The sequence below is a fragment of the Diabrotica undecimpunctata genome, chromosome 7, assembly GCF_040954645.1.
Source record: "Diabrotica undecimpunctata isolate CICGRU chromosome 7, icDiaUnde3, whole genome shotgun sequence".
Taxonomy (NCBI): Eukaryota; Metazoa; Arthropoda; class Insecta; order Coleoptera; family Chrysomelidae; genus Diabrotica; species Diabrotica undecimpunctata.
In genome coordinates, this window is record NC_092809.1 from 133,883,671 (window position 1) to 133,908,334 (window position 24,664).

Below are 24,664 nucleotides of genomic sequence, written 5' to 3' on the forward strand. Positions count from 1 at the left end.
CACTTAGAACTAGGAAGCAAACAAATTCAAAATACTGATAGCTATAAATATCTCGGTATTACAAACAATGGTCGAAATACAAAAGAAATAGTTACTAGAATTGGCCAAGGAAACTCAGCAATACGTCAACTGAATAGTATACTTTGGAATAACCACATCACCCGAGACACAAAAATTAGGATATACAAAAGTATCATAGAAAGCATTGCTATATATGGTTCAGAGCTTTGGGTGGTAAATAAAAATCACGCATCCAAAATAAAAGCAATGGAAATGAATTATTGGAGAAGATGTTGCCAACTCACTAGAAGAGATAGAGTAAGGAATACTGAAATCAGAGAGCGTATGGGCATAGACATTGACGTCCTGGAAACTATAGAATGCAAAAGGCTGAAATGGTATGGCCATGTAGAAAGGATGAATGATCAACGATGGCCAAAGAGAATGTTACAGTGGATCCCGACCAACCGCAGGAAAAAGGGAAGACCAAGAAGATCGTAGAGACAAGAAGTAAAAGGTGCAATGGAAGATAGGGGTCTACAAGTAGATGACTGAAACGATCGCAAGCGTTGGAAGCTAGGTTGCGAGAAACGGCGTCAGCTGTAATAAACTCGTTAAATATATATATATATATATATATATATATATATATATATATATATATATATAGATCTTGTAGTATGCTGTGCATGGTTTAAGTCATTTAGTTGACTAATACCGACAGCATAAATAACAGTGATATCTTAAGTATAATTCTCTTAGAAAAAGAGACAGAAAAAGAAGAAGATTCTTTAATTATAAGATTTTCATAGTTTTCATGTTCGTAATTAAAAATCGAGCGATATTTCTGAACTTCTTCTACTAATATCTCATACTTATTTACATTGAGTTTCGCCATTTTTACTGAACGACTACGATTTGACTGGTCACCTAGCAGTGGAATAGCGACTGCTGCGGCTCAATAATTGTACCGGTCTGCGACTGAGCGGAGTCAACCAAACGTATATGAGTAAAAAAAATTAATGGGACAATCCCAGTAGTTGTCTGTATACCATAGTTAAAAAACTTATACAGAAGTAAAAAATTTGTATATCGGTATATATGCAATACAATATACAAATTTTGAAGTTTTTTACTTTTGTATAAGTATATGAGTAAATTGTATAAAACCACCACCATTTTGCCCCATTTAACATTGTATTATAAGCTGATACAATTGTATTATAACACAACTGATCCGAAACTGGGTTGCCAACTGTTTATAAACCCTTTGCAGATGAAAGTAGTTTTCAACTGTTACTTTAAAACAGTTGTTTCGTGGGCGTGGACCTAAACGGAAACAATATACATATGCTTACCTATTTTTTACACCGGATGATTGGCTGACTTCCACTTTCAATGCAATATCTTAGAAAAACAACGCTAAAGAATGTAAAGATCATAGAAAAATAAGTTTAATGAACAATACTCTAAAATTATTTTTAATAATTATACACAATTGTATTTACGAAAATTTCGATCCTGGGGCGGATTTCTCAGTAGAGTGGGAACTAGAAAGACTTTATTCAGCTTAAATTTAATAACGCAACGCTGTTTAAACACGAATAAAGATGTTTATACTTGCTTTATAGATTATGAAAACGCATTTGACAGAGTAAAACACGGTCAACTAATGAAAATCTTGAAACAAAAGCAAATAGAAAAACGAGATATAAGAATAATTCCTCTTATAGTGCAGTGCACCTATAGTGCGTTGGCGAATTATCTTAAGACCAGACGTCTATCTTTTGCGGCATGCAGTGTTATTTATGCCTGTCCAATTCGTTATATTTCGTAGCCACGACATTGGCTTGCGACCTACTCCGTTCTTGTCCTTAATCTTTCTCTGGATATTTAGTTGAGGGATTGCGTATTTTTTTCCTCTCAGGATATGGCTCAGATATCCAATCTTTCATAAGAATAATAGAAAACTTATATTGTAACCAGACAGCGCACATATTCAAATAATCATGATGAACGCCAACCTGAAAAAGATTCTTCAAATAAAACTTGTAAGTTTACTGCAATCAAATATATTTGTTTATGTTCAAAACTAGATCAGACAACAAATGTCGCGGTACGATCAAAACCACGCCCGTTCAAATGTTCATATATTTTTAAAATTTTTGGAATTAGTTTTTTTAATTCCGTTTATTATTTTTTCCGCAGTAGTCGTGCCGTGTCAGGCAGTACAAGAACCACCGTTGGGTGTGTAGGTAATGGTTCAAACCATTACGCAATTACTTTCACTGAAGATGTTAAGTAGAATTCCCACACGCTTAACCAAATGCAGATAACTGACTTGAACAAATTAAAAAGAGTGAAATTTATTTTTAAACCTGACCTTGGCCGTGAAATATGAATAGTCGTAGCCCGATAGAATTTTATTCTGTTTCAACAAGTTGAATCTTAACCCTAGAACCACAAAGTGAGATTGGTGGAACGATTTTCATATTTTAAAATTGTCAGTCTAATTTTAAAAGTGTAAAACAAATGATTGTCCTGTTTTTTTTTTGTGAACAGTTCTACCTCTGTGAGTAAATATTTATGTAATATTATCTTAATGCTGCTAATCTCTTTGTTTTATTAAATTTGTAGTGCCCTTTTGATGAGGCCAACAATCAGTTGGCGAAATATTAATTGACAAAAAATAGAATTGTTTTAATTCCAGACCGAGAAAACCTGACATATACCAAGAAAAATTACTTTAATTATTTTAAATAATATACGGTCGATACCAAAACAAACATTTTTTTTATGTATATATATATATATATATATATATATATATATATATATATATATTATAAGCCATATATTTTGGCATTACAGCACAAATTAGTCAAACATTTGAAAGTGGGAAGATTTTGGAGACATCAGTTAGACTTTTCGGTTTGAATCGGAATTAGCTCGAACGGCTGAGAAAGTAGAGATACTGAAATAACTGTTAAGTAAATCGTTCTATTGATTCTGATTCAGATATATATATATATATATATATATATATATATATATATATATATATATATATATATATTGTTATGATATGTAAAATCGAAAAAAATATTGGTTTGTTTAAAAATATTTCAAAATTCAATAACATTAAAATAATTCAGATAAGTAGGATAATATCCAACAAACATTTCGAAGAAGGAGAGTTATTAATTTCTTGAATTACCTGTACTAAACAAAATGTAAGCTTTGCATAAATTATTTCTTTGTTATACTTGAGTGACCCGCATAATTTAAGTGAAAACAAAAAGACAATTGAACGGGGTTTTCCAAAATACATTAATGCAGTGATTAGAGACAAATAGAAGAGATTTTAGAAAGAGGTTTTTGTTAGTTTTTAAGAATTATAGAAAATATTATTTGTAAATAAGTTTTAGGAAATTTTATAATTATAGGTAAAAATTTGTTTGTTATCGAAATAAAAAAATGGGGGAATTGTGACGAGTTTTGATTGGCGGAGATTGAAAAAGGTGGGATAAGTATGTAGGAAAAAGTTTAGCGAGATTGAGGAGAGAGAAAAGATCAGTTGGTTTCCAAGTCTGGGAGAGGAACGGTGATTGTTCTCTGGCGGTTCCTGAAATGTAGCAAGCAGTAGTGGAATGTTAGTGAGTTTTTGTGGAGTTAGTGTATCTGACAGAAGCTGAAGCAGCAAAATATTGTAAGTCATATTTCTCTACTTATATTCCAAGAGTCACTGTTCAGGCCAACGAGAGATTCAGTTTATCGTAAAGAGAAGATATTCCAAGAGTCATTTTTTACTCGGGCCAACGAGAGATTCAGTTTATCGAGAGGAGAAAGGCTATCATAATTTGAATGATTTGTGCTTTTGAAGGAGATCATTAAGGACGATATACTTGCAACAATCTGTGTAAGATTGCTGTTTACATAGGGAGCGGTTGAGAGGAGATAATATAGTCTACAAGGAACAAGGATTTGGACCACTCATCATCAGAGAGAGATATTTTTGTTTCTGCAGGTTTTTTCTTTTATTGATAACAAAATTTTACACGTAATTGAGAAAGGATATAAATATTTTGATTAGGAGAGTTAGAATAGTTTGGGATTTTGAGTTTTCAATTAATATTGTTTGTACCATAAATTTTGATTGTTCACGTACGGAGAACAAAATTTTGAGAATCCTTATATGAGATTTGTTTATTGAAAACTTTTAAGTGTGAATTATTTCATTATTTTTATTTCAATATATAGTGTTAGATCATATGTGTTTTTTATTATTCCGGTATTCTCTGGACCTTACCTTTCACATGTAATAGCATAGATATTGAAGCACGAATTTAACCCTGAGATAAAAGAATTAAAAATTGTGATAGAGTCATAATCATATCATTTAAACAATTTTAATTAATCAAAAAAATTAATTAGCTAATTATTGCTTGGCGCACCAAGACTTTAAATATCACAATAATATATATATTATTATTATTATTATTATTAACGTCTTGTATCTATCTAAATACGTATCCTATCAATCTCTCATCCGACAAAAGAAAAGTTGCAAATAAAAATACTAATGGCCAATTTTTATCACTATTTGTTCTAAAAGTAGCTTGTTATAATGGTAGAAAGTAATATTTATATTACTTCTTTAATTTTTTAGGTTGAATACTGCAACAGGAATAAGGAATCTTGCTGTGACTTATCCGCTCATGGAAGCTCGTTCCCCACCAGTATAAACGATTTATTGGACAACACAGCAAAAAATTCGGCTAAAAGTGCAACCATCAAGTTTTCAGGAAATTCTGGTACTTCGCAAGGACAAGTACAAATTATTACCGATGATTTGCCGGATGCCAAGCCTCAAATTTCCCATGATGGTGAAAGTGGCTCTAAGTATAAAGTAAATACTGCTAAACCTACAAGAGATATTAGCCCAAGTGCAAATTCCATCTTCTCTTCTACACCCGACTACAGCAATGTGCAATTTGACAGTGACGTTAGGTTTTCTTCTACAATTAGAGGTCCACCCTATTTACCCCCATTTGGTAAGTTAAATTTATCTAAATATGTTTTTTATTCACACTATATTTACATATTACATTATGGTAATAATTATTCTTTTAATATATTTTTATTCTTTTAATTTGCAGAACCTGAAACAGAACCTACAATTTCAACATACACTCCTCCTACACCCAGACCGTGTCCATCGGGAACATATTTGACTTCAACTGGACAGTGTGAATCTATTGTTACTCCCCGCCCACCATGTCCATTCGGAACTAAGAGGCAACCAGATGGTACTTGTGCTAAACCTACACCTCAGCCATGTCCAGCCGGTACTGAAAGACAGCCTGATGGAATATGTAGAAAGCCGGAACCACCATCCTGTCCTTTTGGTACAATTCGACTACCAGATGGTAGTTGTGGCAGACAACCAGCAATATACTGTCCACCCGGAACTGAACAGTTACCAGACGGAACCTGTGTAAAACCTTCGCCACCGCCATGTCCGTTTGGTACTGTGAGAGAACCAGATGGGAGCTGTAAGAGACCGGAACCACAACCATGTCCATTTGGTACCATCCGCCAGCCCGATGGAACCTGTATAAAGCCAGCACCGCCACCATGTCCATCTGGCACTCTGAGACAACCAGATGGTAGTTGTAGAAAACCGGAACCGTTACCATGTCCATTTGGTACAATACGACAACCCGATGGGAGCTGTTTAAAGCCAACGCCTCCACCGTGTCCATCCGGAACCCTTAGACAACGGGATGGTAGTTGCAGAAAACCTGAACCACCACCATGTCCATTTGGGACCATACGACAGCCTGATGGAACCTGTCTAAAGCCAACACCACCACCATGTCCATCTGGCACTCTAAGACAACCGGATGGCAGTTGTAGAAAACCTGAACCACCACCATGTCCATTCGGTACTATCCGCCAGCCTGATGGATCTTGTAGAAGGCCAGAACCCCCACCGTGCCCATTCGGCACTCTTAGACAACCCGATGGTAATTGTAGAAAACCTGAACCACCACCATGTCCGTTTGGTACCGTACGACAGCCTGATGGAAGTTGTATAAGACCAGCCCCACCACCATGCCCATCTGGCACTGTGAGACAACCAGATGGTAGTTGTAGAAAACCTGAACCACCACCATGTCCATTTGGCACCACCCGCCAACCGGATGGATCTTGTACAAGGCCAGAGCCACCACCATGTCCATCCGGTACCCTTAGACAACCGGATGGTAGCTGTAGGAAACCTGAACCACCACCATGTCCATTTGGCACCACCCGCCAGCCTGATGGATCTTGTAGAAGACCAGCCCCACCACCATGCCCATCTGGCACTGTGAGACAACCAGATGGTAGTTGTAGAAAACCTGAACCACCACCATGTCCATTTGGCACCACCCGCCAACCGGATGGATCTTGTACAAGGCCAGAGCCACCACCATGTCCATCCGGTACCCTTAGACAACCGGATGGTAGCTGTAGGAAACCTGAACCACCACCATGTCCATTTGGCACCACCCGCCAGCCTGATGGATCTTGTAGAAGACCAGCCCCCCCACCATGCCCATCTGGCACTGTGAGACAACCAGATGGTAGTTGTAGAAAACCTGAACCACCACCATGTCCATTTGGCACCACCCGCCAGCCTGATGGATCTTGTAGAAGGCCAGAACCACCACCGTGTCCATTCGGCACTCTTAGACAACCCGATGGTAATTGTAGAAAACCTGAACCACCACCATGTCCATTTGGCACCACCCGCCAGCCTGATGGATCTTGTACAAGGCCAGAGCCACCACCATGTCCAGCCGGTACTCTTAGACAACCGGATGGTAGTTGTAGGAAACCTGAACCACCACCATGTCCATTTGGCACCACCCGCCAGCCTGATGGATCTTGTAGAAGGCCAGAACCACCACCGTGTCCATTCGGCACTCTTAGACAACCCGATGGTAATTGTAGAAAACCTGAACCACCACCATGTCCATTTGGCACCACCCGCCAGCCTGATGGATCTTGTACAAGGCCAGAGCCACCACCATGTCCATCCGGTACTCTTAGACAACCGGATGGTAGTTGTAGAAAACCGGAACCACCGCCATGTCCATTTGGCACTATCCGCCAACCTGATGGAACCTGTACAAGGCCAGAACCACCACCTTGCCCATCTGGCACTGTGAGACAACCCGATGGTAGTTGTAGAAAACCTGAACCACCGCCATGTCCATTTGGCACTATCCGCCAACCTGATGGATCCTGTCAAAGACCGACACCAACGCCCAAGCCACCTCCATACTGTCCGTCAGGAACTGTGAAACAACCAGATGGTAGATGTATTAAACCGACACCCATACCATGTCCATTTGGAACTGTGAGACAACCCGATGGTAGTTGTAGAAAACCTGAACCACCACCATGTTCGTTTGGTACCGTACGACAGCCTGATGGAAGCTGTATAAGACCAACCCCACCTCCATGCTCATCTGGCACTGTGAGACAACCAGATGGTAGTTGTAGAAAACCTGAACCACCGCCATGTCCATTTGGCACCACCCGCCAGCCTGATGGATCTTGTAGAAGGCCAGAGCCACCACCATGTCCATCCGGTACCCTTAGACAACCGGATGGTAGTTGTAGGAAACCTGAAGCACCACCATGTCCATTTGGCACGATCCGTCAATCTGATGGAACCTGTACAAGGCCAGAACCACTACCATGCCCATCTGGCACTCTGAGACAATCGGATGGTAGTTGTAGAAAACCCGAACCACTACCGTGTCCTTCTGGTACTATAAGAGAATTTGATGGTAATTGTAGAATTCCAGAGCCAGTTCCATGTCCATTTGGATCAACAAGACAGCCAGATGGATCCTGTCAAAGACCGACACCAACGCCCAAGCCACCTCCATACTGTCCGTCAGGAACTGTGAAACAGCCAGACGGTAGATGTATTAAACCGACACCCATACCATGTCCATTTGGAACTGTAAGACAACCTGATGGAACATGTTTAAAACCAAGACCCTTACCATGTCCTTTGGGAACTGTAAGACAGCCTGACGGAAGTTGTGAAAAACCGATTGAACCATCGCCGACTTGTTCACATAGTGTTGTGACAAAACCAGGCGAACCATGTCAGTGCCCACAGGGATATGTACGCCAAAATGATGGTAGTTGCATAAAAGTAGTATTACCACCATGTCCTTTTGGAACAATCAGGCAAAGCAATGGAAATTGTGCAAAACCAACACCAGAACCTTGTCCAGAAGGTACGAGGAGAGAATCTGATGGAAAGTGTGTCCAACCAACTCCATATTGTCCGTCTGGTACAGTTAGACAAACTGATGGTAGCTGTAAAAAGCCTACACCTGAACCGTGTCCTCCAGGCGCTATCCGACAACCAGACGGATTTTGCCAACGACCAACACCGGTTCCATGTCCATTTGGCACTATAAGGCAGCCCGATGGCAGCTGTGAAAGACCTACACCTAAACCTTGTCCTTCAGGTACTATTCGACAACCAGACGGATCTTGTGAACGCCCAACACCTGCACCATGTCCATTTGGAACCAAAAGAAAACCAGATGGTAGCTGTGAGAGACCCACTCCCGCACCCTGTCCTTCGGGCACTATTAGACAACCTGACGGTTCATGCCAACGTCCCACACCTCCTCCATGTCCATTTGGAACTATAAGACTTTCCGACGGCAGTTGTGAAAAACCAACTCCTGCACCTTGTCCTTCTGGAACTATCAGACAACCAGATGGATCCTGCCAAAGACCTACACCTGCACCATGTCCATTTGGTACGGTCCGACAACCCGATGGACGTTGCCAAAGACCCACACCTGCTCCTTGTCCTTCTGGTACTATTCGGCAACCTGATGGCTCATGTCAACGGCCAACACCTGCTCCGTGTCCGTTTGGCACTGTTAGACAACCCGATGGCAGTTGTGATAGACCAACTCCCACGCCTTGTCCCACTGGAACTATTCGACAACCTGATGGATCCTGTCAAAGACCAACACCAAAGCCTTGTCCATTTGGGACTGAAAGGCAGCCCGATGGAACCTGTTTACAACCAGCACCGTACTGTCCATCTGGCACAGTTAGACAAGTTGATGGAAGCTGTAGAAGACCGTTGCCTTGTCCCTTGGATACAGAGCAATTACCGGATGGAAGTTGCGTAAAACCAATACCTGAACCATGTGCATTTGGAACTGTTCAACAACCTGATGGAACATGTAAAAAAGCTCCATGTCCTTCCGGCACTGTTCGACAACCTGATGGATCATGTTTACGTCCAACACCAGCTCCCTGTCCATTTGGTACTATAAGACTTCCCGATGGCAGCTGTGAAAGACCTACACCTAAACCTTGCCCTTCAGGTACTATTCGACAACCAGATGGATCATGTGAACGTCCAACACCTGCACCATGTCCATTTGGAACCATAAGACAACCAGATGGCAGCTGTGAGAAACCAACTCCTGCTCCATGCCCTTCGGGCACTGTTAGACAACCTGATGGATCATGTTTACGTCCAACACCAGCTCCCTGTCCATTTGGTACCATAAGACTTCCCGATGGCAGCTGTGAAAGACCTACACCTAAACCTTGCCCTTCAGGTACTATTCGACAACCAGATGGATCATGTGTACGTCCAACACCTGCACCATGTCCATTTGGAACCATAAGACAACCAGATGGCAGCTGTGAGAAACCAACTCCTGCTCCATGCCCTTCGGGCACTTTTAGACAACCTGATGGATCATGTTTACGTCCAACACCAGCTCCCTGTCCATTTGGTACTATAAGACTTCCCGATGGCAGCTGTGAAAGACCTACACCCAAACCTTGTCCTTCAGGTACTATTCGACAACCAGATGGTTCATGTGAACGTCCAACACCTGCACCATGTCCATTTGGAACCATAAGACAACCAGATGGCAGCTGTGAGAAACCAACTCCTGCTCCATGCCCTTCGGGCACTGTTAGACAACCTGATGGATCATGTTTACGTCCAACACCAGCTCCCTGTCCATTTGGTACTATAAGACTTCCCGATGGCAGCTGTGAAAGACCTACACCCAAACCTTGTCCTTCAGGTACTAGTCGACAGCCAGATGGATCATGTGAACGTCCTACACCCGCTCCATGTCCATTTGGAACCATAAGACAACCAAATGGTCGCTGTGAGAGACCCACTCCTGCTCCATGCCCTTCAGGCACTGTTCGACAACCTGATGGCTCATGTTCACTTCCAACACCTACTCCATGTCCATTTGGCACCATAAGACAGCCCGATGGCAGCTGTGAAAGACCTACACCTAAACCTTGTCCTTCAGGTACTATTCGTCAACCAGATGGATCGTGTGAACGTCCAACACCTGCACCATGTCCATTTGGTAGCATAAGACAACCAGATGGCAGCTGTGAAAAACCCACTCCTGCCCCCTGTCCTTCAGGCACTATTCGACAACCTAATGGCTCATGTCAACTTCCAACGCCAGCTCCATGTCCATTTGGAACTATTAGACAACCCGACGGCAGCTGTAAGAAACCTACACCCAGACCTTGTCCTTCAGGTACTCTTCGACAACCAGATGGATCATGCCAACGACCAACTCCAGCACCCTGTCCATTCGGAACAGTGAGACAACCTGACGGTAGCTGCTCAAAGCCAAACCGGGATTATTTACCACCTGTAACAATGCAGTATGTACCAACCGTCACCCAAAAACCATATCAACCATTAGTAACACCTAGCAAACCATTCCAGCCATCGGTCACATCACAGAAACCATTAATAACACCTTATCCATCTACTCCACAACCATCTAGCTTAAGACCATTTCAACCATCTCTAACGACACATAGGCCTTTTATTACTTTTACACCAACACAACCTGATTTTACTACCAGACGTCCTTGTCCCCCTGGTCAAATTTTGTCTATTTTCGGTTCATGTACTTATTCTAAAAAACCTAGACCGCAATGTGGCACTGATCAATATTTATCTAAAACTGGTGTGTGCACTGCTAAGAATGTTACATATTCTGCATGTAGTCCTGGGCAAACTTTAGTTTCAGGAGCATGCATTTATCCTACTCAAATATCTCCTAAACCATTACCAACTTGTCCACCTGGTAAATTTCTATCCACTAGCGGAGATTGCTATTCATTATGTAAATCTGGGCAAACTCTATCCCCTTCGGGGGTTTGTCAATATACAAAGTCCCAAATCACCTGCAGGCCTGGACAAGTTTTATCAGAGTCTGGCGTATGTATATATCCTCAAACACCATCAACAACTCTAAGACCAACTTGTCCTCCCGGACAAATCCCATCTTTATCCGGAAGTTCTTGCGAATTTCCAAAAACACCTCGCCCCACTTACCCAACAATCCCAACACAACGTCCATACTGTCCTTTTGGAAGCAGATTATCCCCAAGTACAAATAAATGTGAACCTATCCAACAAACTACAGGATATATCTATTCAACCCCTTCAGTAACATTCCCCACCCCCACACCTAACCCAAAGTGTAAACCTGGACAAAGCTTATCCCCGACAGGGATCTGTGTATATCCAAACAAACCTACACCAACACCTACTTGCAGGCCAGGTCAAATTAAAACTGTCACCGGTGTTTGCGAATACCCGTCGAAAAAGACACCATGTTCTCCTGGCCAATTTTTATCAGATAATGGAGATTGTGTGTATCCCTCTTCATCTACTCCTAAACCCCAAATCACTTGCCTACCAGGGCAAATTTTAACGCCTTCGGGAGTTTGTCAATATGCTAAGTCGAAAATCGCCTGTAGGCCTGGACAAGTTCTATCAGAGTCTGGCGTATGTATATATCCTCAAACACCAGCAACAACTCTAAGACCAACTTGTCCTCCAGGACAAATTCCATCTTTATCTGGAAGCTCTTGCGAATATCCAAAAACTCCTCGTCCCACCTACCCAACAGTCCCAACACAACGTCCATATTGTCCATTTGGAACAAGATTATCTCCAAGTACTAATAAATGTGAACCTATCCAACAAACTACAGGATATATCTATCCAACACCTTCAATAACATTCCCCACCTCTACACCTAGCCCAAAGTGTAAACCTGGACAAAGCTTATCCCCAACAGGGATCTGTGTATATCCAAACAAACCTACACCAACACCTACTTGCAGGCCAGGTCAAATTAAAACTGTCACCGGTGTTTGCGAATACCCGTCGAAAAAGACACCATGTTCTCCTGGCCAATTTTTATCAGATAATGGAGATTGTGTGTATCCCTCTTCATCTACTCCTAAACCCCAAATCACTTGCCTACCAGGGCAAATTTTAACGCCTTCGGGAGTTTGTCAATATTCTAAGTCGAAAATCACCTGTAGGCCTGGACAAGTTTTATCAGAGTCTGGCGTATGTATATATCCTCAAACACCATCAACAACTCTAAGACCAACTTGTCCTCCCGGACAAATTCCGTCTTTATCCGGAAGTTCTTGCGAATTTCCTCGTCCCACTTACCCAACAATCCCAACACAACGTCCATACTGTCCTTTTGGAAGCAGATTATCCCCAAGTACAAATAAATGTGAACCTATCCAACAAACTACAGGATATATCTATCCAACCCCTTCAGTAACATTCCCCACCCCCACACCTAACCCAAAGTGTAAACCTGGACAAAGCTTATCTCCGACAGGGATCTGTGTATATCCAAACAAACCTACACCAACACCTACTTGCAAGCCAGGTCAAATTAAAACTGTCACCGGTGTTTGCGAATACCCGTCGAAAAAGACACCATGTTCTCCTGGCCAATTTTTATCAGATAATGGAGATTGTGTGTATCCCTCTTCATCTACTCCTAAACCCCAAATCACTTGCCTACCAGGGCAAATTTTAACGCCTTCGGGAGTTTGTCAATATTCTAAGTCGAAAATCACCTGTAGGCCTGGACAAGTTCTATCAGAGTCTGGCGTATGTATATATCCTCAAACACCAGCAACAACTCTAAAACCAACTTGTCCTCCAGGACAAATTCCATCTTTATCTGGAAGCTCTTGCGAATATCCAAAAACTCCTCGTCCCACCTACCCAACAGTCCCAACACAACGTCCATATTGTCCATTTGGAACAAGATTATCTCCAAGTACTAATAAATGTGAACCTATCCAACAAACTACAGGATATATCTATCCAACACCTTCAATAACATTCCCCACCTCTACACCTAGCCCAAAGTGTAAACCTGGACAAAGCTTATCCCCAACAGGGATCTGTATATATCCAACCAAACCTACATCAACACCTACTTGCAGGCCAGGTCAAATTAGAACTATCACCGGCATTTGCGAATACCCGTCGAAAAAGACACCATGTTCTCCTGGCCAATTTTTATCAGATAATGGAGATTGTGTGTATCCCTCTTCATCTACTACTAAACCCCAAATCACTTGCCTACCAGGGCAAATTTTAACGCCTTCGGGAGTTTGTCAATATTCTAAGTCGAAAATCACCTGTAGGCCTGGACAAGTTCTATCAGAGTCTGGCGTATGTATATATCCTCAAACACCAGCAACAACTCTAAAACCAACTTGTCCTCCAGGACAAATTCCATCTTTATCTGGAAGCTCTTGCGAATATCCAAAAACTCCTCGTCCCACCTACCCAACAGTCCCAACACAACGTCCATATTGTCCTTTTGGAAGCAGATTATCCCCAAGTACTAATAAATGTGAACCTATCCAACAAACTACAGGATATATCTATCCAACCCCTTCAGTAACATTCCCCACCCCCACACCTAACCCAAAGTGTAAACCTGGACAAAGCTTATCTCCGACAGGGATCTGTGTATATCCAAACAAACCTACACCAACACCTACTTGCAGGCCAGGTCAAATTAAAACTGTCACCGGTGTTTGCGAATACCCGTCGAAAAAGACACCATGTTCTCCTGGCCAATTTTTGTCAGATAATGGAGATTGTGTGTATCCCTCTTCATCAACTCCTAAACCCCAAATCACTTGCCTACCAGGGCAAATTTTAACGCCTTCGGGAGTTTGTCAATATTCTAAGTCGAAAATCACCTGTAGGCCTGGACAAGTTTTATCAGAGTCTGGCGTATGTATATATCCTCAAACACCATCAACAACTCTAAGACCAACTTGTCCTCCCGGACAAATCCCATCTTTATCCGGAAGTTCTTGCGAATTTCCAAAAACACCTCGCCCCACTTACCCAACAATCCCAACACAACGTCCATACTGTCCTTTTGGAAGCAGATTATCCCCAAGTACAAATAAATGTGAACCTATCCAACAAACTACAGGATATATCTATCCAACCCCTTCAGTAACATTCCCCACCCCCACACCTAACCCAAAGTGTAAACCTGGACAAAGCTTATCTCCGACAGGTATCTGTGTATATCCAAACAAACCTACACCAACACCTACTTGCAGGCCAGGTCAAATTAAAACTGTCACCGGTGTTTGCGAATACCCATCGAAAAAGACACCATGTTCTCCTGGCCAATTTTTATCAGATAATGGAGATTGTGTATATCCCTCTTCATCTACTCCTAAACCCCAAATCACTTGCCTACCAGGGCAAATTTTAACGCCTTCGGGAGTTTGTCAATATTCTAAGTCGAAAATCACCTGTAGGCCTGGACAAGTTCTATCAGAATCTGGCGTATGTATATATCCTCAAACACCAGCAACAACTCTAAAACCAACTTGTCCTCCAGGACAAATTCCATCTTTATCTGGAAGCTCTTGCGAATATCCAAAAACTCCTCGTCCCACCTACCCAACAGTCCCAACACAACGTCCATATTGTCCATTTGGAACAAGATTATCTCCAAGTACTAATAAATGTGAACCTATCCAACAAACTACAGGATATATCTATGCAACACCTTCAATAACATTCCCCACCTCTACACCTAGCCCAAAGTGTAAACCTGGACAAAGCTTATCCCCAACAGGGGTCTGTATATATCCAAGCAAACCTACATCAACACCTACTTGCAGGCCAGGTCAAATTAGAACTGTCACCGGTGTTTGCGAATACCCGTCGAAAAAGACACCATGTTCTCCTGGCCAATTTTTATCAGATAATGGAGATTGTGTGTATCCCTCTTCATCTACTCCTAAACCCCAAATCACTTGCCTACCAGGGCAAATTTTAACGGCTTCGGGAGTTTGTCAATATTCTAAGTCGAAAATCACCTGTAGGCCTGGACAAGTTCTATCAGAGTCTGGCGTATGTATATATCCTCAAACACCAGCAACAACTCTAAAACCAACTTGTTCTCCAGGACAAATTCCATCTTTATCTGGAAGCTCTTGCGAATATCCAAAAACTCCTCGTCCCACCTACCCAACAGTCCCAACACAACGTCCATATTGTCCATTTGGAACAAGATTATCTCCAAGTACTAATAAATGTGAACCTATCCAACAAACTACAGGATATATCTATCCAACACCTTCAATAACATTCCCCACCTCTACACCTAGCCCAAAGTGTAAACCTGGACAAAGCTTATCCCCAACAGGGATCTGTATATATCCAAGCAAACCTACATCAACACCTACTTGCAGGCCAGGTCAAATTAGAACTGTCACCGGCATTTGCGAATACCCGTCGAAAAAGACACCATGTTCTCCTGGCCAATTTTTATCAGATAATGGAGATTGTGTGTATCCCTCTTCATCTACTCCTAAACCCCAAATCACTTGCCTACCAGAGCAAATTTTAACGCCTTCGGGAGTTTGTCAATATTCTAAGTCGAAAATCACCTGTAGGCCTGGACAAGTTCTATCAGAGTCTGGCGTATGTATATATCCTCAAACACCAGCAACAACTCTAAAACCAACTTGTCCTCCAGGACAAATTCCATCTTTATCTGGAAGCTCTTGCGAATATCCAAAAACTCCTCGTCCCACCTACCCAACAGTCCCAACACAACGTCCATATTGTCCATTTGGAACAAGATTATCTCCAAGTACTAATAAATGTGAACCTATCCAACAAACTACAGGATATATCTATCCAACACCTTCAATAACATTCCCCACCTCTACACCTAGCCCAAAGTGTAAACCTGGACAAAGCTTATCCCCAACAGGGATCTGTGTATATCCAAACAAACCTACACCAACACCTACTTGCAGGCCAGGTCAAATTAAAACTGTCACCGGTGTTTGCGAATACCCGTCGAAAAAGACACCATGTTCTCCTGGCCAATTTTTATCAGATAATGGAGATTGTGTGTATCCCTCTTCATCTACTCCTAAACCCCAAATCACTTGCCTACCAGGGCAAATTTTAACGTCTTCGGGAGTTTGTCAATATTCTAAGTCGAAAATCACCTGTAGGCCTGGACAAGTTTTATCAGAGTCTGGCGTATGTATATATCCTCAAACACCATCAACAACTCTAAGACCAACTTGTCCTCCCGGACAAATCCCATCTTTATCCGGAAGTTCTTGCGAATTTCCAAAAACACCTCGCCCCACTTACCCAACAATCCCAACACAACGTCCATACTGTCCTTTTGGAAGCAGATTATCCCCAAGTACAAATAAATGTGAACCTATCCAACAAACTACAGGATATATCTATCCAACCCCTTCAGTAACATTCCCCACCCCCACACCTAACCCAAAGTGTAAACCTGGACAAAGCTTATCTCCGACAGGGATCTGTGTATATCCAAACAAACCTACACCAACACCTACTTGCAAGCCAGGTCAAATTAAAACTGTCACCGGTGTTTGCGAATACCCGTCGAAAAAGACACCATGTTCTCCTGGCCAATTTTTATCAGATAATGGAGATTGTGTGTATCCCTCTTCATCTACTCCTAAACCCCAAATCACTTGCCTACCAGGGCAAATTTTAACGCCTTCGGGAGTTTGTCAATATTCTAAGTCGAAAATCACCTGTAGGCCTGGACAAGTTCTATCAGAGTCTGGCGTATGTATATATCCTCAAACACCAGCAACAACTCTAAAACCAACTTGTCCTCCAGGACAAATTCCATCTTTATCTGGAAGCTCTTGCGAATATCCAAAAACTCCTCGTCCCACCTACCCAACAGTCCCAACACAACGTCCATATTGTCCATTTGGAACAAGATTATCTCCAAGTACTAATAAATGTGAACCTATCCAACAAACTACAGGATATATCTATCCAACACCTTCAATAACATTCCCCACCTCTACACCTAGCCCAAAGTGTAAACCTGGACAAAGCTTATCCCCAACAGGGATCTGTATATATCCAAGCAAACCTACATCAACACCTACTTGCAGGCCAGGTCAAATTAGAACTGTCACCGGCATTTGCGAATACCCGTCGAAAAAGACACCATGTTCTCCTGGCCAATTTTTATCAGATTATGGAGATTGTGTGTATCCCTCTTCATCTACTCCTAAACCCCAAATCACTTGCCTTCCAGGGCAAATTTTAACGCCTTCGGGGGTTTGTCAATATTCTAAGTCGAAAATCACCTGTAGGCCTGGACAAGTTCTATCAGAGTCTGGCGTATGTATATATCCTCAAACACCAGCAACAACTTTAAGACCAACTTGTCCTCCCGGACAAATTCCATCGTTATCTGGAAGTTCTTGCGAATTTCCAAAAACTCCTCGTCCCACCTACCCAACAGTCCCAACACAACGTCCATATTGTCCATTTGGAACAAGATTATCTCCAAGTACTAATAAATGTGAACCTATCCAACAAACTACAGGATATATCTATCCAACACCTTCAATAACATTCCCCACCTCTACACCTAGCCCAAAGTGTAAACCTGGACAAAGCTTATCCCCAACAGGGATCTGTATATATCCAAGCAAACCTACATCAACACCTACTTGCAGGCCAGGTCAAATTAGAACTGTCACCGGTGTTTGCGAATACCCGTCGAAAAAGACACCATGTTCTCCTGGCCAATTTTTATCAGATAATGGAGATTGTGTGTATCCCTCTTCATCTACTCCTAAACCCCAAATCACTTGCCTACCAGGGCAAATTTTAACGCCTTCGGGAGTTTGTCAATATTCTAAGTCGAAAATCATCTGTAGGCCTGGACAAGTTCTATCAGAGTCTGGCGTATGTATATATCCTCAAACACCAGCAACAACTCTAAAACCAACTTGTCCTCCAGGACAAATTCCATCTTTATCTGGAGGCTCTTGCGAATTTCCAAAAACTCCTCGTCCCACCTACCCAACAGTCCCAACACAACGTCCATATTGTCCATTTGGAACAAGATTATCTCCAAGTACAAATAAATGTGAACCTATCCAACAAACTACAGGATATATCTATCCAACACCTTCAATAACATTCCCCACCTCTACACCTAGCCCAAAGTGTAAACCTGGACAAAGCTTATCCCCAACAGGGATCTGTATATATCCAAGCAAACCTACATCAACGCCTACTTGCAGGCCAGGTCAAATTAGAACTGTCACCGGCATTTGCGAATACCCGTCGAAAAACACACCATGTTCTCCTGGCCAATTTTTATCAGATAATGGAGATTGTGTGTATCCCTCTTCATCTACTCCTAAACCCCAAATCACTTGCCTACCAGGGCAAATTTTAACGCCTTCGGGGGTTTGTCAATATTCTAAGTCGAAAATCACCTGTAGGTCTGGACAATATTTATCAGAATCTGGCGTATGTACATATCCTCAAACACCATCAACAACTCTAAGACCAACTTGTCCTCCCGGACAAATCCCATCTTTATCCGGAAGTTCTTGCGAATTTCCAAAAACACCTCGCCCCACTTACTCAACAATCCCAACACAACGTCCATACTGTCCTTTTGGAAGCAAATTATCCCCAAGTACAAATAAATGTGAACCTATCCAAAAAACTACAGGATATATCTATCCAACCCCCTCAGTAACATTCCCCAACCCCACACCTAACCCAAAGTGTAAACCTGGACAAAGCTTATCCCCGACAGGGATCTGTGTATATCCAAACAAACCCACATCAACACCTACTTGCAGGCCAGGTCAAATTAAAACTGTCACCGGTGTTTGCGAATACCCGTCGAAAAAGACACCATGTTCTCCTGGCCAATTTTTGTCAGATAATGGAGATTGTGTGTATCCCTCTTCATCTACTCCTAAACCCCAAATCACTTGCCTACCAGGGCAAATTTTGACACCTTCGGGAGTTTGTCAATATTCTAAGTCGAAAATTACCTGTAGGCCTGGACAAGTTCTATCAGAGTCTGGCGTATGTATATATCCTCAAACACCATCAACAACTCTAAAACCAACTTGTCCTCCCGGACAAATCCCATCTTTATCCGGAAGTTCTTGCGAATTTCCAAAAACACCTCGCCCCACGTACCCAACAATCCCAACACAACGTCCATACTGTCCTTTTGGAAGCAGATTATCCCCAAGTACAAATAAATGTGAACCTATCCAACAAACTACAGGATATATCTATCCAACCCCTTCAGTAACATTCCCCACCCCCACACCTAACCCAAAGTGTAAACCTGGACAAAGCTTATCCCCAACAGGGATCTGTATATATCCAAGCAAACCTACATCAACACCTACTTGCAGGCCAGGTCAAATTAGAACTGTCACAGGCATTTGCGAATACCCGTCGAAAAAGACACCATGTTCTCCTGGCCAATTTTTATCAGATAATGGAGATTGTGTGTATCCCTCTTCATCTACTCCTAAACCCCAAATCACTTGCCTACCAGGGCAAATTTTAACACCTTCGGGAGTTTGTCAATATTCTAAGTCGAAAATCACCTGTAGGCCTGGACAAGTTTTATCAGAGTCTGGCGTATGTATATATCCTCAAACACCAGCAACAACTTTAAGACCAACTTGTCCTCCCGGACAAATGGCATCTTTATCTGGAGGCTCTTGCGAATTTCCAAAAACTCCTCGTCCCACCTACCCAACAGTCCCAACACAACGTCCATATTGTCCATTTGGAACAAGATTATCTCCAAGTACTAATAAATGTGAACCTATCCAACAAACTACAGGATATATCTATCCAACACCTTCAATAACATTCCCCACCTCTACACCTAGCCCAAAGTGTAAACCTGGACAAAGCTTATCCCCAACAGGGATCTGTATATATCCAAGCAAACCTACATCAACGCCTACTTGCAGGCCAGGTCAAATTAAAACTGTCACCGGCATTTGCGAATACCCGTCGAAAAAGACACCATGTTCTCCTGGCCAATTTTTATCAGATAATGGAGATTGTGTGTATCCCTCTTCATCTACTCCTAAACCCCAAATCACTTGCCTACCAGGGCAAATTTTAACGCCTTCGGGGGTTTGTCAATATTCTAAGTCGAAAATCACCTGTAGGCCTGGACAATATTTATCAGAATCTGGCGTATGTATATATCCTCAAACACTATCAACAACTCTAAGACCAACTTGTCCTCCCGGACAAATCCCATCTTTATCCGGAAGTTCTTGCGAATTTCCAAAAACACCTCGCCCCACTTACCCAACAATCCCAACACAACGTCTATACTGTCCTTTTGGAAGCAGATTATCCCCAAGTACAAATAAATGTGAACCTATCCAAAAAACTACAGGATATATCTATCCAACCCCTTCAGTAACATTCCCCACCCCCACACCTAACCCAAAGTGTAAACCTGGACAAAGCTTATCCCCGACAGGGATCTGTGTATATCCAAACAAACCCACATCAACACCTACTTGCAGGCCAGGTCAAATTAAAACTGTCACCGGTGTTTGCGAATACCCGTCGAAAAAGACACCATGTTCTCCTGGCCAATTTTTGTCAGATAATGGAGATTGTGTGTATCCCTCTTCATCTACTCCTAAACCCCAAATCACTTGCCTACCAGGGCAAATTTTGACACCTTCGGGAGTTTGTCAATATTCTAAGTCGAAAATTACCTGTAGGCCTGGACAAGTTCTATCAGAGTCTGGCGTATGTATATATCCTCAAACACCATCAACAACTCTAAAACCAACTTGTCCTCCAGGACAAATCCCATCTTTATCCGGAAGTTCTTGCGAATTTCCAAAAACACGTCGCCCCACTTACCCAACAATCCCAACACAACGTCCATACTGTCCTTTTGGAAGCAGATTATCCCCAAGTACAAATAAATGTGAACCTATCCAAAAAACTACAGGATATATCTATCCAACCCCTTCAGTAACATTCCCCACCCCCACACCTAACCCAAAGTGTAAACCTGGACAAAGCTTATCCCCGACAGGGATCTGTGTATATCCAAACAAACCTACACCAACACCTACTTGCAGGCCAGGCCAAATTAAAACCGTCACCGGAGTGTGTGAATATCCGTCCAAAAAGACATCATGTTCTCCTGGCCAATTTTTATCAGATAATGGAGATTGTGTGTATTCCTCTTCATCTACACGTAAGCCACAAATTACTTGTCTACCAGGGCAAATTTTAACACCTTCTGGAGTTTGTCAATATACAAATTCCAAAATAACCTGTAAACCTGGACAATTTTTATCAGAATCTGGCATTTGTATATATTCCCAACCGCCAACAACTACATCAAGAACAACGTGCCCTCCCGGTCAAATTCTATCCTTGTCTGGTAGTGCTTGCGAGATTCCAAAAACATCTCGTCCGACTATCCCAACAGTCTCAACACTACGTCCATATTGCCCTTTTGGGACAAGATTATCTCCTAGTACAAAAAAATGTGAACCTATTCAACAAACTACAGGGTATGTGTATCCGACACCTTCAGTAACATTTCCCACTCCAACACGATGCCCTGCAGGTCAAATAAAAAATCTCTTAGGGAAATGTGAACCCGTGTCTCTAATTTGTCCTCCTGGTTACATTAAAACTAGTTTTGGTAAATGTGAATCAATTGAAGCTACTGTAGATTGTCCTCTAGGGTATGAAAAAAGTGCTGAAGGGAATTGCGTACGTTCCAAATCCACACCTTGTCCTTCTGGTAAATTTAGAACGCCTTTTGGTGAATGTAGAGCCAAAGAATGTCCTAACGGTAGTTCTCGATCACCAAATGGCCAATGCACTTATCCTAATCCTACAGGCCAACCTACAGACACGAACACCCATAATATTCCATCTTATCCTACTGAACAACCTTACAGGCCTCCCACGACCGACGATGGTTACCACTATGACAGGCCTGATCCACCCTTTGAGCTACCTAGCACTGATAGCAGTGATGGCTCTGAAAATATTTCCGGACCAACAACCGAACATGAAGGTGAGTCGAATATAACTTTTATATATGCGTAGTTTTTGATATTATATTCAAGGATGTTTTGCTGTCAGTATGTGGTTCTATAAGTTACGAATATCGTAACTAATTGTGATATTGTAATATATAGTTTATTGCTAGTTATTATAAGTTGCTAGCGCATTTTTTGATAGTTTTTTTTGGTTTTTATTTTTCTCTATATTATAATATCTGTATCATTTGCATAAAATATTCTTCAAGAATATTAGTAGAGAACGGCATATTTATGGACTAGAAATTAGAGTAACCCTATAATTTCCGTCTGAACTTCGAAGATAGAAATGCAGGTCATTTACCCATCTGTCCACTAATGAGAGGAAATGAGTACATAAGTATTATCTAGTTAGCCAGAGCTATTTTAAAATCTAATAATCTACCATTAAAAAAGCTATTTCCATGTTCTACCAACCAGTACCTATTCCTATATGAACATATCACGATAGCTCTTCACTTTGATATCTACCAATACTTGTTCAAAGCCCAGCTCTTTGATATTCTCTAAATGCTCCTTCAGAATGATACCCTATCCATAGTAGAGTGGATAATAGGGGTCGTCTGAGTACTTTCCATTCTCAGTTGTCTCCTTACCTTTATATCAAGATCTGTGTACTTGACAATTTGCATATTACATTTAACTCGTATATAGTTATTATTATTATGTTGAAAAAATATATTGTTTTTATTTAAGGCATGGATTCCAAAATCAAAGAATCAATACGTTTACCCGATAAAGAAGAAAACGCTGAATCTGCCAACAATAACAACGTCTTTATTTCCACGAAAAAGCCTTCCAGAGGTCCTACGAAAGGACCAACCAGAGGTCCGACCAAAGGACCTACAAGAAGGCCTCCACCAGATACCGGAGACGAAATCCAAGCCCCAGCAGGTTGTGCTGCCGCCTTGAAATGTGTCCAAGAGATTTATTGTACAGCCGAAGGAGTGGTCTCACCGGTGCCTGTTGTTCTTAGTAAAGAACAAGAAATTTTGCGAGTTCCGACAACCGTAAGATTAATTTGTTTTAAGGTTTTCGGTTTAAAGATTGTAAAATACAAGATTTCCGAATGAAATTGTGGTCAATGTAATCAAACTAGTTGAAAATCAAGCTTGAATCACAATCAGAAGAAGTCGAGAACGTTGAAAATGTATATTCAGAATATATAATTCACGTAGATAATGAATCTATTATCCAAGTTGCTAATATAGTGAGAGAGTCATTTTTCTGCACAGGACAGAATCCCTACTGTAAGGACTGTGTTGTGAGCTAATGTATGTATTGTGGTTCATATTCTATTACTAAAAATAATAGAAGAAAATGAAGGAATCGTCTTCTACTAGAGAGTCAATACGTGTTGACTATGATGTACAAAAGAAAGATTTTTGTCACTAATACACAGTATATTTTAAAACAGGTCAAAAAATTACATAAGGGTGGGTTATATTTTAATCTTTAACCATTGGTCTTTACTTATAAGAAGGTGTAATTAAAAAATTTATTGGAAAACATGATTGCAACCAATTTCTATATTTCTTCTTTAAAAATCTACTTTAAATGAAAGTTGTGTAAAGTATTTTATATCTTCTTAAAACCGATAACCTTAAAAATAAAGCTAAATAATGTATTAACATAGTTACAGGTTTCCTTTATGTAAATACCCTTCTCTGCTACGTAATACTAACATTCTTTTAGAACTCTTTCGGTTTGATAGATAGATACAACATCTTTTTAGTATATTTAACAAAATAGTATATTAATTCTAACAAACTTTTTTACTTTAGTGTATGTAGTGTCCGCACGTTTATACACGACCTTTGTCTAAACATCATATTATCGCTAATTCTAACTCAACTCAAGCTGAAATCTAGCCCATTGTCATACCAATATACACACCTACAATACTTGCTTAATAGACAGTATGTACCGAAATTAGATTGTGCTTGTGGGTTTTAGATTTAAAGTGATCTCTCTTGTAGATCGGGAACTTGATTTAATAGGTATTTAATCGTTTTAAATTGGTACCACAGCATCCAGTTCCATAGTTTCCTGATGACTGGCGCTATGTTGTTTTTTTTTTCTGTGATTTCCTTATTTGGTTATTCCTAAATTATTAACGCTGTAACAAGACAACGCTAAGCTCCCTTATTTAGTAGCTTCCACTAGCTTTCTCAGGTGTAGTTTTCATGATGTTGTCTTAACATAAAATTCACAATAAATAAATCAGATGGGCCAATTCTGAAAAACTTACTTTATCGTGTCACATGACATGTGATTCATAAAATGTCGG

General features: G+C 41.2%; 2 protein-coding genes across 3 annotated transcripts in view; both read left to right on the forward strand.

Moving 5' to 3' along the window:
• LOC140445865 (uncharacterized) overlaps positions 1 to 24,664 on the forward strand; it is a 151,532-nt gene that overhangs the window by 106,586 nt on the left and 20,282 nt on the right. For both annotated transcript variants that reach the window (XM_072538262.1, XM_072538263.1), the window contains exons 5-8: positions 4,670 to 5,054; positions 5,160 to 10,755; positions 22,231 to 22,349; positions 23,071 to 23,384. In XM_072538262.1, coding sequence (XP_072394363.1) covers positions 4,670 to 5,054; positions 5,160 to 10,755; positions 22,231 to 22,349; positions 23,071 to 23,384 — 6,414 coding nt within the window. The remainder of the gene's footprint in view (positions 1 to 4,669; positions 5,055 to 5,159; positions 10,756 to 22,230; positions 22,350 to 23,070; positions 23,385 to 24,664) is intronic.
• On the forward strand, positions 10,760 to 22,225 carry zye (the record flags this gene model as incomplete). Its single annotated transcript, XM_072538664.1, has 1 exon — positions 10,760 to 22,225. A coding segment is annotated over one exon (11,466 nt), but the record flags the coding sequence as incomplete, so codon positions are not given.